The sequence below is a fragment of the Hylobates moloch genome, unplaced genomic scaffold (assembly GCF_009828535.3).
Source record: "Hylobates moloch isolate HMO894 unplaced genomic scaffold, HMol_V3 SCAFFOLD_10, whole genome shotgun sequence".
In the NCBI taxonomy this organism is placed as follows: domain Eukaryota; kingdom Metazoa; phylum Chordata; class Mammalia; order Primates; family Hylobatidae; genus Hylobates; species Hylobates moloch.
Window position 1 is genome coordinate 79,690,515 of NW_026652285.1, and position 12,077 is coordinate 79,702,591.

The 12,077-nt window shown below is 46.4% G+C and overlaps 1 protein-coding gene across 1 annotated transcript in view; it reads left to right on the forward strand.

Moving 5' to 3' along the window:
• The first annotated feature begins 283 nt into the window (after nt 1-283).
• The window catches only part of LOC131384489 (uncharacterized), a 68,345-nt gene continuing 56,551 nt past the window's right edge, over nt 284-12,077 (forward strand). Inside the window, exon 1 of the mRNA XM_058445920.1 lies at nt 284-398. Within this exon, the coding sequence (XP_058301903.1) occupies nt 359-398 (40 nt within the window). The 5' untranslated portion in view covers nt 284-358. The remainder of the gene's footprint in view (nt 399-12,077) is intronic.

Consider the following 12,077-nt stretch of genomic DNA (forward strand, 5'->3'; position numbering starts at 1 on the left):
TTCCTAGTCCCCAAAGAGCTTGTTTGATATTTTTATTGTTATCCCATGGACATGGACTCACTACATAGTAGCTATTTTATGATTACTTAATCAGTTGGATCATTATTTGCCAAGATTTGGGGGCTTTCTCTGTGCGGGTATTACTGAGGATACAGTAATTAGTCTGAATTGAATCTTGAAGTTTGCATAAGCATTTTACAGGTGAAGAAATTACAATTGATTCTTGAACAACACAGCACTGAACTGTGCAGGTCTACTTATAGGAGGATTTTCTTCTGCCTCTGCCACCTCTGAGACAGCAAGACCAAGCCCCTGCTTCCTCCTCCTCCTCAGCCTATTCAATGTGAAAATCACAAGGATGAAGACCTTTATGATGATACATTTTCACTTAATGAATAGTAGGTATATTTTTTCTCTTATTTATTTATTTTTTTTCCAAACAGTGTTTTGCTCTGTCACCCCGGCTGGAGTGCTGTGGTGTGATCATGGCTCACTGCAGCCTCGATCTCCTGGGCTCAAGTGATTCGATCATCCTACCTCAGCCTCCTGAGTAGCTGGGACTAGAGCTGGCACCGTGCTTGACTAATTTTGTAATTTTGTAGTGACAGGGTCTCGCTGTGTTGCCCAAGCTGGTTTTGAACTCCTGGGCTCAAGGGATCTGCCCACCTCGGCCTCCAAAAGTGCTGGGATTGTAGGCATGAGCCACCATGCCCAGTGGCTCATGCCAACCAGTGGGTGGGTGGATAGATAGATAATTGTTTTCTAACTTTATTGTAAGAATACAGTATATAATACATATAACCTACAAAATATGTGTTAAATGACTACATTATCAGAAAGGCTTCTGGCCAACAGTAGGCTATTAGTAATTACGTTTTCGGGGAGTCAGAATTTTTGTGGATTTTTGACTATGTGGGGTTGTGGGAGAGGTTGGCACTCGTAACTCCTGTGTTGTTCAAGGGTCAGCTGTAGAGCTAAGTGTGAGAAAAAGCCTTCCAGGCACAAGGAATAGCTAGTGCAAAGTCTTGGAGGTGAGAGCAAGTGTGGCTTATGGGAAGCTGTGGGTAGCTTCTAATGTCAGGGTAGAAGGATGGGAGGCAGAGAGCCTCCAGCAATCAAGACTGGAGAGATGAGAGAAGGCCAGTTGATAAAGGGTGTTATGTGTCATGCCAAGAAGTCTAGAGCTGTTTGGAGGAATTTCAGCTTGCAGTTGCATCTGAAATTGACTTGACTTCTTTGTTCAAAACCAGAAATGGCTGATCTCTCCAGGTTCAGTCGATGGAAGATCTCAGAGACACATTTCATAGACTGGGCCTGGGAATCAGGACTGCTGGACTGTGGGCCAGTGTTTTCTTCTACCACCCTGTGCTGCCACCCCTCCTTCTGACTCATTCTCCTTTTCCCCATATCTAATCTCTTTCATCCCTCAGTTTCTAATACAGGTCTGTAAATCCAGTCAGAGCTCAATAAATGTTTGTTGAATGACTCACTGATTCCTGTGGAAGACATGTACCTGCATGTGTGCACGCACCTGGAAGGCCTCTTTGAATTTCTTCCACCATTCCAGGCCCACTTAGAGTTGCACTGGTAGAAAGGGAATGGATTAGCAACTGAAAAAATCAGGCTGTGGGCTCTGGGTCTCTCACTGACAGGTCATGTCTCTTGGCCAAGTCTCCACATACTCTCCAGGCCTCTGCTGCTGCACATCTATGAGATGGAATTGGTGGCCTCTGACCTGGGGTAGTTGGGAGCTGTGGATAAGTCCATGCTGAGAAAAGGCTTTGTTGCAGTAGAGTGCTGTACATTCACAAGGTAATGTTCCCACTCCTCTCCTAGTTTAGGAGACTGTCATGTTGTATTTGTTTTGTTCTTGTTTTGTTTTGTTTTGTTTTTAGACTGAGTCGCTCTGTTGCCCAGGCTGGAGTGCAGTGACGTAATCTCGGTTCACTGCAACCTCCGTCTCCTGGGTTCAAGCAATTCTTATGCCTCAGCCTCCCTAGTAGCTGGGATTACAGGGGCCGCCACCACATCTGACTAATGTTTTTGTATCTTTAGTGGAGATGGAGTTTCACTATGTTTACCAGGCTGGTCTTGAACCCCTGACCTCAAGTGATCTGCCTGCCTTGGCCTCCCAAAGTGCTGGGATTACAGGTGTGAGCCACCGTGCCTCATATTGTATTTGGATAATGAAAAACCTCCTCCATGCTGCTGTATCAGTCATGGTCCCAGCAGGGTACAGAGGATACCTTTGGGGGTATTTAATAAAACAACTTTTATGGAGGGTTGGTAGGGTTTGGGAAAACCAAAAAGCATTACTTTGAGACTCTGATAACAGAGGCACCTCATCCACTCCCCTTGGCTTGAAGGGTCAAGAGGAAGGAGAGAGGGAGAGCAGGGGATATATACACCAGCCTTTCTCCTCACCTCCCATCTCCTGCCAGTGTCGTCCATAGGCAGAACCTGACCAGAAACCAGGGTCAAGGTTATCATGAGTGTAGTCCATGAAGTTCAACTGCGGGCACAGAGCAAAGTGCTGAAATGTACAGAGTGGATCTAGGGGTCAGATGAGAGGTGTCCAGCACCCCATCCTACTCACATTTGTTCTCCCTCCCCTCCAAAGATGTTCCCATTGCTATAAGTGCCTTTGCAGCCCCCTCTTTATCTGGCTCACTCCTACCTGTCAGCCTTTCAGTCAGGTCTGCCTCCTCCAAAAAACCCTCCTGGAGCTCCTTTCCATCAGGTTTTTATTTATTTATTTATTTATTTTATTTGAGACAGTCTCACTCTGTCACCCAGGCTGGAGTGCAGAGACCCGATCTCGGCTCGCTGCAACCTCCAGCTCCTGAATTCAAGCAATTCTCCTGTCTCAGCCTACCAAGTAGCTGGGACTACAGGCACACGCCACCATGCCCAGCTAATTTTTGTATTTTTAGTAGAGACAGGGTTTCACCATGTTGGCCAGGCTGGTCTCGAACTCCTGACCTCAGGTGATCTGCCTGCCTCTGCCTCACAAAGTGCTAGGGTTACAGGCGTCAGCCACCACGCCTGGCCCCATCACTGTATTTGTCATACTGTGGGGATTATTTGTTCTCTGGGAACAGGAACTCTTTCTTTCATCACCTCAAGCCTGTGCCTAGCACAAGATCCATGTGGAGCAAACCCTAGAAAGTGTTTGTTGCTCCGAGATGAACTCTGTGACCTTGAAGCACAGTGCTCGGTGGGTTTCTCCTCTCCTACAAAACTTTTGGCGGTTCCCCATTTTCTGCAAGTCATAAAAATCCCAAACCCCTTTCTCTGCTGGCTAAGGAGCCTCACCATCTGCCCTCATTGTCACATCTCTGATCCCCAGCGCCCAAGACAACCAGTGGGCTAAGTTCAGGGATTACTGTCTTCCGTTGCCGTGTGTTGGATTGCTTGTGATTCATTCCCACTTGGCCTGTTTTGGAAATTAGCATTTCTCGGCGATGCACCTGATACAGGGTCACTTAGGCAACTCTGATAGTTTGGGAGAATCAGAATTGACAACACAACAGTACTTTAAACACACATTCTCCTCCCCATCCAAACACACTTATCTCTTCTATTACCCAGATGATGGGCTGTCCTTTCCAGCTCCGTGCTGATAAGCTGCTAATAGCTCTCTGCCTGACTAGTTGTCTTGCGTGGAGTATTGGACAGGCAAGAGAGAGGTCTGTGGATTCATCAGTTACTTCTTTCAGTAGCTGTGATCTCAAATGAGAATCTTTGTTTCCTACTTTTTAAAAATTATTTTTTTGGGGCTAGGCATGGTGGCTCACGCCTGTAATTCCCAGCACTTGGAAAGGCTGAGGCAGGCCCATACCACTTGAGCCCAGGAGTTCAAGGCCACCTGGGCAACATAGTGATACCCCATCGCTACAAAAAATTAAAAAATGGGGCAGGAGGATCATTTGAGCCTGGGAGATGGAGGCTGCAATGAGCCGTGATTGTGTCACTGCACTCCTGCCTAGGTAACAGTGAAATTCTGTCTCCAAAACCAGAAAAAATTTTTTAAATTTTCTTTTCTTGTATTATAGAGGACTAAATGTTACCTATTTTTTCAAGAAAAGAGTCGTATTACCCTCTTTCTGGGCAATCCTGGAGACCCCCTGAGGATTTTATGCAGACACTTTAAATGGAATAGCCTTAAGGAAATGGAGTCCTTGCTGTACTGGAGGCATCCCCCTTTTTCTTTTTTTGAGATGAGTCTTGGTCTGTTGCCCAGGCTGGAGTACAGTGGCACGAACTCGGCTCGCTGCAACCTGGGTTCAAGCAATTCTCCTGCCTCAGCCTCCTGAGTAGGTGGTACTACTGGCATGTGCCACCATGCCCAGCTAACTTTTGTATTTTTAGCAGAGATGAGGTTTCACCATGTTGGCCAAGCTGGTCTCCAACTCCTGACCTCAAGTGATCTGCCCAGCTCAACCTCCCAAAGTGTTGGCATTACAGGCATGAGCAACTGCGCCTAGCCTCCATTTTGCATTGCCGTTAATTTTCTTTTCTTCTTTTTCTTCTTCTTTTTTTTTTTCTTTTGAGACAGGGTCTCACTCTGTTGCCCAAGCTGGAGTGCAGTGGTGCAAACACAGCTCACTGCAGCCTCAACCTCCTAGGCTCAAGCTATCCACCCACTTCAGCCTCCCAAGGAGCTGGGACCACAGGCATGCATCATCACACCTGGCTACCTAAAAAACTTTTTTTTGTATAGACAGGGTCTTCCTATGTGGCCCAGGCTGGTCTCAAACTTCTGGGCTCAAGCAAGCCTGCCTTAGTCTCACAAAGTGCTGGCATTACAGGCATGAGCCACCACACCTGGTACATTTATTTTCTTAATTATTTATTTATTTTTGAGGTTTTTTGTTTGTTTGTTTCTTTCTTTTAGACTGGAGTCTCAGTATGTTGTCCAGAATAGTCTTGAACCCCTGGGCTCAAGTGATCCACCTGCTTTGGCCTCCCAGTGTGCTGGGATTATAGGTGTGAGCCATTGCATCTTCTCCTATTTCTTAAAGGCAGTAGATTCCATTTCAGTTCGTCTCTGCTAATGTGGGGCAACTGTGTGTGCATATGTTATGTGTGTTGTATATGCAAATCACAGATATTTCATATCAAATGAAAGTAATAGTAGATTTCCCAAATATCATTTATGCTCATTTCTATGACTTAGAAATTAGACTGACCATCAGATCTTGTTATTTAATGCAATAACAAAGACGCCTATGCTATAATATCACAAATTTGGTTTTGAGTATTTTGATGATTGGATTTTTACCAACCTTTTCTTTGTCATCTTTTTTTTTTTTTTGAGACAGGGTCTCACTCTGTCGCCCAGGCTGGAGTTCAGTGGCATGATCTCAGCTCACCACAACCTCCGCCTCCTGGGTTCAAGCGATTCTCTTACCTCAGCCTCCAGAGTAGCTGAGACTACAGGTGCCCGCCACCAAGCCCAGTTAATTTTTTTATTTTTAGTAGAGATGGATTTCATCATGTTGGCCAAGCTAGTGTCGAACCCCTGACCTCAGGTGATCCTCCCACCTCAGCCTCCCAAAGTGCTGGGATTACAGGTGTGAGCCACTGCGCCTGGCCCTGTGCTGGAGTTTCCCTCTTTGTTGCCCAAGCTGGAGTGCAATGGCGTGATCTCGGCTCACCACAACCTCCGCCTCCTGGGTTCAAGTGATTCTCCTGCCTCAGCCTCCTGAGTAGCTGGTATTACAGGCATGCACCACCATACCCAGCTAATTTTGTATTTTTAGTGGAGATGGGTTTCTCCATGTTGGTCAGGCTGGTTAGGCTCGAACTCCCGACCTCAGGTGATCCGCCTGCCACGGCCTCCCAAAGTGCTGGGATTACAGGCATGAGCCACTGCACCCGGCCTCCTTTTTTTTTTTGCTTTGTTTTTGTTTTGAGATGCAGACTTGCCCTGTCGCCCAGGCTAGAGTGCAATGGCGCGATCTCAGCTCACTGCAACCTCTGCCTCCTGGGTTTAAACAATTCTCCTGCCTCAGGCTCACGAGTAGCTGGGATTACAGGCACCCGCCACCATGCCTAGCTACTTTTTGTATTTTTAGTAGAGACGGGGTTTCACCATGTTGGCCAGGCTGGTCTCGAACTCCTGACCTCGTGATTCGCCCACCTCAGCCTCCCAAAGTGCTGGGATTACAGGCGTGAGCCACCGCACCCGGCCGTGGCCTCATTTTTCATATATGTTAAATGACACATACTATTACCATTGTTGCTTTTGTAGAGTCAATATTCACTTATGTTTACCCCATTTCCATTATTTCAAATGGAATCATTTTTCTTCTGCCTAAAGAACCTTACTTCGCCTTCATTTTAAAAGCCTGTTTTCTTTTTTTTCTTTTTTCTTTTCTTTTCTTTTTCTTTTCTTTTTTTTTTTTTTTGAGACAGGGTCTCACTCTGTCCCCAGCTGAAGTGCAGTGGTACGATCTCAGCTCACTGTAACCTCCGCCTCCTGGGCTCCAGCAATCCTCCCATCTCAGTCTTTCAGAGTAGCTGGGACCACAGACACGTGCCACCACGTCTGGCTAATTTAAAAAATATTTTCAGTGGAGACAAAGTTTTGCCATGTTGTCCAGGCTGGTCTCAAACTCCTGGGCTCAAGCAATCTTCCTGCTTCAGCCTCCTACAGTGCTGGGATTACAGTCGTGAGCCACTGGGCCGAGCCAAAAAACTGTTTTCACTGGGTATGGAATTTTAGATTGGCAGTGTTTTCTGCCCTCGTCCCTCACTCTCAGCATTGAAAAGATGCTAATATGTTGTCTAAACACATTATTTTGAAAAGAGGTACACCCACAAGCACAAACACACAAACTCTAAAATCCCTTAAGAATCCAGTCTCAGATTGGAGAAACACCCTCAGGGGAAACAGCTAGAACCCGTTTCTGATTACTGTTAACTACAGATGCTCCAGGAAAATCAGGAAGAAGTTTAGAAATGCAAAGCAGGGGAAATTACATAAATATATACATATATATATGTATACGCATGAATATAATAAAACAAATTTAGAGAAGCAGAAGAAGGAGAGGAAGAGCTTTGGGGCTTAATCCCATCTGCCTTTGGCTTGTCCTGTGATTTTGAACAAATCCCTTCACCTCTTTGAACCGTAGTCTCATCTGTGAAATAGAGATAATAGTACCTGCCTTGCGAGATGTAGTAATGGTGACAGGAAAGAAATATGGCTGCGCATGGTGGCTCACACCCAACATTTTGAAAGGCCAAGGGGCAAGAATTGCTTGAGTCTAGGAGCTCAAGACCTGCCTGGACAACACAGTGAGACTCAATTTTTTTTTTTTTTTGAGACAGAATCTTGCTCTGTCACTCAGGCTGGAGTGCAGTGGCGTGATCTTGGCTCACTGCAACCTCTGTCTCCCAGCTTCCAGAGATTCTCTTGTGTCAGCCTCCTGAGTAGCTGGGATTACAGACACACACTGCTACATCCGTCTACTTTTTTATTATTAGTAGAGACAGGGTTTCACCATGTTGGCCAGGCTGGTCTCAAATTCCTGACCTTAGGGAATCTGCCTGCCTCGGCCTCCCAAAGTGCTTGGATTACAGGTGTGAGCCACTGCACCCAGCCCTGAGACCCCATTTTTACAACAAAATTAAAAAATTGGCCCTCTGGTGGAGCACACATGTAGTTCTAGCTACTCAGGAGGCTGAGGCAGGAGGATTGCTTGAGCCCAGGAGTCTGAGGCTGCAGTGAGCTACGACTGTATCACTGAATGCCAACAAGACTGTCTCTAAAGAAAAAAAAATAAAATGGTGGGTGCTGTGGATCACACCAGTAATCCCAACACTTTGGGAGGCCAAGGCAGGAGGATCACTTGAGGTGAGAAGTTTGAGACCAGCCTGGACAATATAGCAAGACCCCATTGTTTACAAAAATAATTTTTTAAAAATTAGCTGGGTGTAGTGATGCACTCATAGTCCCAGCTACTCGGGAGGCAACATGGCAAAACCGTATCTCTACAAAATACAAAAAAATTAGCTGGGCATGGCAGTATGGGCCTATAGTTCCAGCTACTTGGGGGGCTGAGGTAGGGGGATTGTTTGAGCCCAGAAGTTCGAGGCTGCAGTGAGTTAAGATCGTTCCACTGTGCTCCTGCCTGGGCAACAAGTGAAACTCTATCTTTAATAAAAAAGATATATGTGATGTGCCTTCTGTTGAGCCTGACCCTACCTGACACAGCCAGGCCAGCTCATGAAAAAGGAAAAGAGGGAAGGAGGAGAGTGAGCTTTGTGCCTTCTGGGAAGTCAGAGGGGTAGGAAGTCACTTAACTTCCACACATGGCAACCTAGGGACAGTCCCCATGAGCCTAAGAGGATGCTGACCACCAGGAGTCTGGAATGCTCAGAGCTGGCACGGGGGGTCTGAACAACTGAGAAAAATCTGCTTGCTTGAATGCCAAGACCTGGGCTCTTCAAAGGATCTTGGTGCCCTGTGGTGGTCAGACTCCGTGGGGCATTGAGGTTAGACTTAGTCTGCTTCTTCTCCACTTAAGGGAAAACAGGCCGTTAATGGGGCTGCAGTGGTCGGGCCTGGAATTTCAAGGTCGTGTGGGCATCTTGTCCTCAACTCACCTGGGCCTGCCTGAGGCTGAGGCCCTGGAGATCTCCAGGCAGCAGGCTCAGACAAGGGTCACATTGGATGATCCTACCTGCTTTGCCGGGGGTCACTGCCAAAGGACTCCTAAGGTGCACAGTTTTTAAGAAGGCTCTCTCTCTCAGGGGGCCTATCCCACACTTGCACGCCCTTGAGAATGAGGTCCTCCTTAAATATTCACTCTGGTTCTTCTCCTGCCTCGCTCAAGTCCAGGCCTTGGGTCAAGAAGTGAGAGGTGAACTCACAAGCCAACTGTTCCCAGATTTGGCTTCATACTGAACCACCTGAAAAGCTTGTGAAAATGCAGAATTCTTCCTGAATCAGAATCTCTGCAGGTAGGGCCTCGGAATCCATATATATCAATATCCTCTTGGGTTGTTATCACAAGGCCAACCCCAGGCAGATCCAGGGATGGCCCTTGCAGAGCACTGAGATTTAGGTAAATTCTGCAGATCTTGCAGTTTACGAATCACTTTTCCATGCACAGAACTTATTTGATTTTCACAACATCCAGGGCATTTTTCAAAGAGGAAAATCACATCAGTTATCATGTTGCAGAGCCAGAAGCAGCACTCATTTATTCAGTCATTCCTATTTTGCAAACATAGCTTAAGTGTCTACTGAGCCACCAACAAGGAAATTGTCACCTAGTAGTGAATACACACATATACGCACATAGACTACTTAAAATATGATGGCTGACTGGCGCGGTGGCTCACGCCTGTAATCCCAGCACTTTGGGAGGCCGAGGTGGGTGGATCACCTGAGGTCAGGAGTTCGAGACCAGCCTGGCCAACGTGGTGAAACCCCATTTCTACTAAACATACAAAAATTAGCTGTGCGTGGTGGCGGGCGCCTGTAATGCCAGCTACTCAGGAGGCTGAAGCAGGAGAATCACTTGAACCCGGGAGGCAGAGGTTGCAGTGAGCCGAGATGGTGCCATTGCACTCCAGCCTGGGAGACAAGAGATTGCATCTCAAACAAAACAAAACAAAACAAACAAACAAACAAAACTAGAGCTGTGGAGCTCAGAGGAAGGAGAAGTAGGGAGTGTGTTGGGAGGAGACCAAGCAGCTTTCTTGGAGGAGTACTTGGGTCAGGTTTTTTTTGTGTTTGAAACTAGGTTTCACTTTGTTACCCAGGCTAGAGTGCAGTGGCTGGATCTCGGCTCACTGCAGCCTCGACTTCCTGGGCTCAAGCGATCCTCCAGCCTCAGCCCCCACAAGTAGCTGGGACTACAGGCCCGTGCCACCATGCACAGCTAATTGTTTTTGTATTTTTGTAGAGATGGGGTTTTGCCATGTTGCCCAGGCTGGTCTTGAACATCTGAGTTCAAGCGATCTGCCCACCTCAGCCTCCCAAAGTGCTAGGATTACAGGCGTGAGCCATTGTGCCTGGCCTGGGTTGGGTTTTGAAGGTTGAGCGTGATTTCCCCATTTGTGGAAAGGCATTCTTGCAGAGGGAACTGCACATACAAAGTTGTGCTTTGTTGGGCTTGAGAAAGCCTTAATGAATTCAAGGAATGATAAATAGGTGAAACAGGGTCTTGCTATGTTGTCCAGGCTGGTCTCAAACCCTTGGGCTCAAGCAATTCTCTCGCCTTGGCCTCCCAAAGTGCTGGGGTTACAGATGTGAGCTATCGCGCCCGGCCCCCAGGGCTTCCTAAACATAGTGTGCAAGTAGATTACCTGGGGATCTTGTTAAAATGAAGATTCTGATTTCATATGTCTGGGATGGGGCGTTCTGCATTTTTAACAAGTTCCCAGGGGTATGCAGAGGCTACTGGTCCCTGGATTATACTTGAAGTAGAAAGATTTTAGTTAGCTATACTTAAAGTCAATGTGGAAGATCAGCTGAGGAGGGAAAAGACTAGACACAGGAAAAATATCAAACAAGGCACTGGGGGTGGTGACTTCTTTTTTTTTTTTTTTTTGAGACGGAGTCTCACTGTGTCACCCAGGCACCCAGGCTGGACTGCAGTGGCTCGATCTCGGCTCACTGCAAGCTCCGCCTCCCGGGGTCACGCCATTCTCCTGCCTCAGCCTCTCCGAGTAGCTGGGACTACAGGGGCCCGCCACCACGCCCGGCTAATTTTTTGCATTTTTAGTAGAGACGGGGTCTCACCGTAGTCTCGATCTCCTGACCTCGTGATCCAACCACCTCGGCTTCCCAAAGTGCTGGGATTACAAGCGTGAGCCACCGCGCCCGGCCTTACTTCTTAAGAACACTCTTGCTTCTCCCGTTACTTTTGGAAGCAGCCCCCATCAGCCCCGAGTTATGTCATCCCCTGTATTTTTCCCTCCCAGAACAGGGCAGGAGATGGGAGGGGTCAGAACTCAGCTGTGCGCACGTCTGTACAGCTGGTGAATTTCGGCAACTGACATCACAATGCTCCTGGGGGATCGTCACAACCTATTGATATTCACTCCATCACAGGACTTGGAACAGTTTTGCTAGCAGAAAATACTACTCTCTTCTATGCTGTGGCAAAATAGTACAACCACAAGGCCAGGATCCATAGAATGTGAGCAGCTGTTTCAGTGGTTTTCTGTTACTATTTGTGAAGTCTTCATTCTTGTCATCTCTAGCAGAAGAGTGGTGCCAGTTGCCAGAGGTTTGAGGAAAAAGAAGTCATGGGAGAATTTACATTTGAGAAAATTCCATTCATTGACTTAATTATTTCTGGGAATTCAGAAAAGACCACCATGATCCTTTAGCCGTGAAAACACTTGGGCCAGTTTTGGAAATGCTAGAATCCTGCAGGAGAAGCTTTTGAGAAATTCAGTACTGTGCAGTGTTGTAGCCTGAATACTTTACTGGTATGTGAAGTTTTTGAAATATTGAACAGTGCTATAGCAACACAAGGTGAAATTAACACAGAGAGTGAAAATAATTGCAACCAGAGAGGCAGTTATCAATCTCACAGTCATCACCTTGCCACACTTACTATACATGTCAATGTTTTATTTTATTTTTTTTCGTTTTGTTTTGCTTTCCTGGTCCTTATCCTTAGGCAGATTTATTATTATTATTATTCTGAGGCACTGGCAATTACATTCAATTCTGTGTTCTGCTTTTTCTGCTTAACATTGCAGCATAACTATTTTTCCATGCTGTTACCCAGACCCCATTAGAAAGTTCATGGGCGGTATAATTCACTGGCTAGATGTATCATAGTTTATGTAAACCTTGCTATTGGCCATTTCAGTCACATGATGCTATTACAAATGGAATGAGCAACATTGTCAGTGGGAGTGTGAAATGGTACAACTCTTTTGGGAAAGCGATTTGGCAATCTGTATCACAGGGCTGAAATATGTTCATTGCCTTAGAGCTCGTCATTCCACTTCTGGGAATCTCTCATAAGGAAATCAGGAAATAATCCAAAGTGCAGACTTGGATTCATGCACCGAGATCGAAACTTTATATATAATAGGGA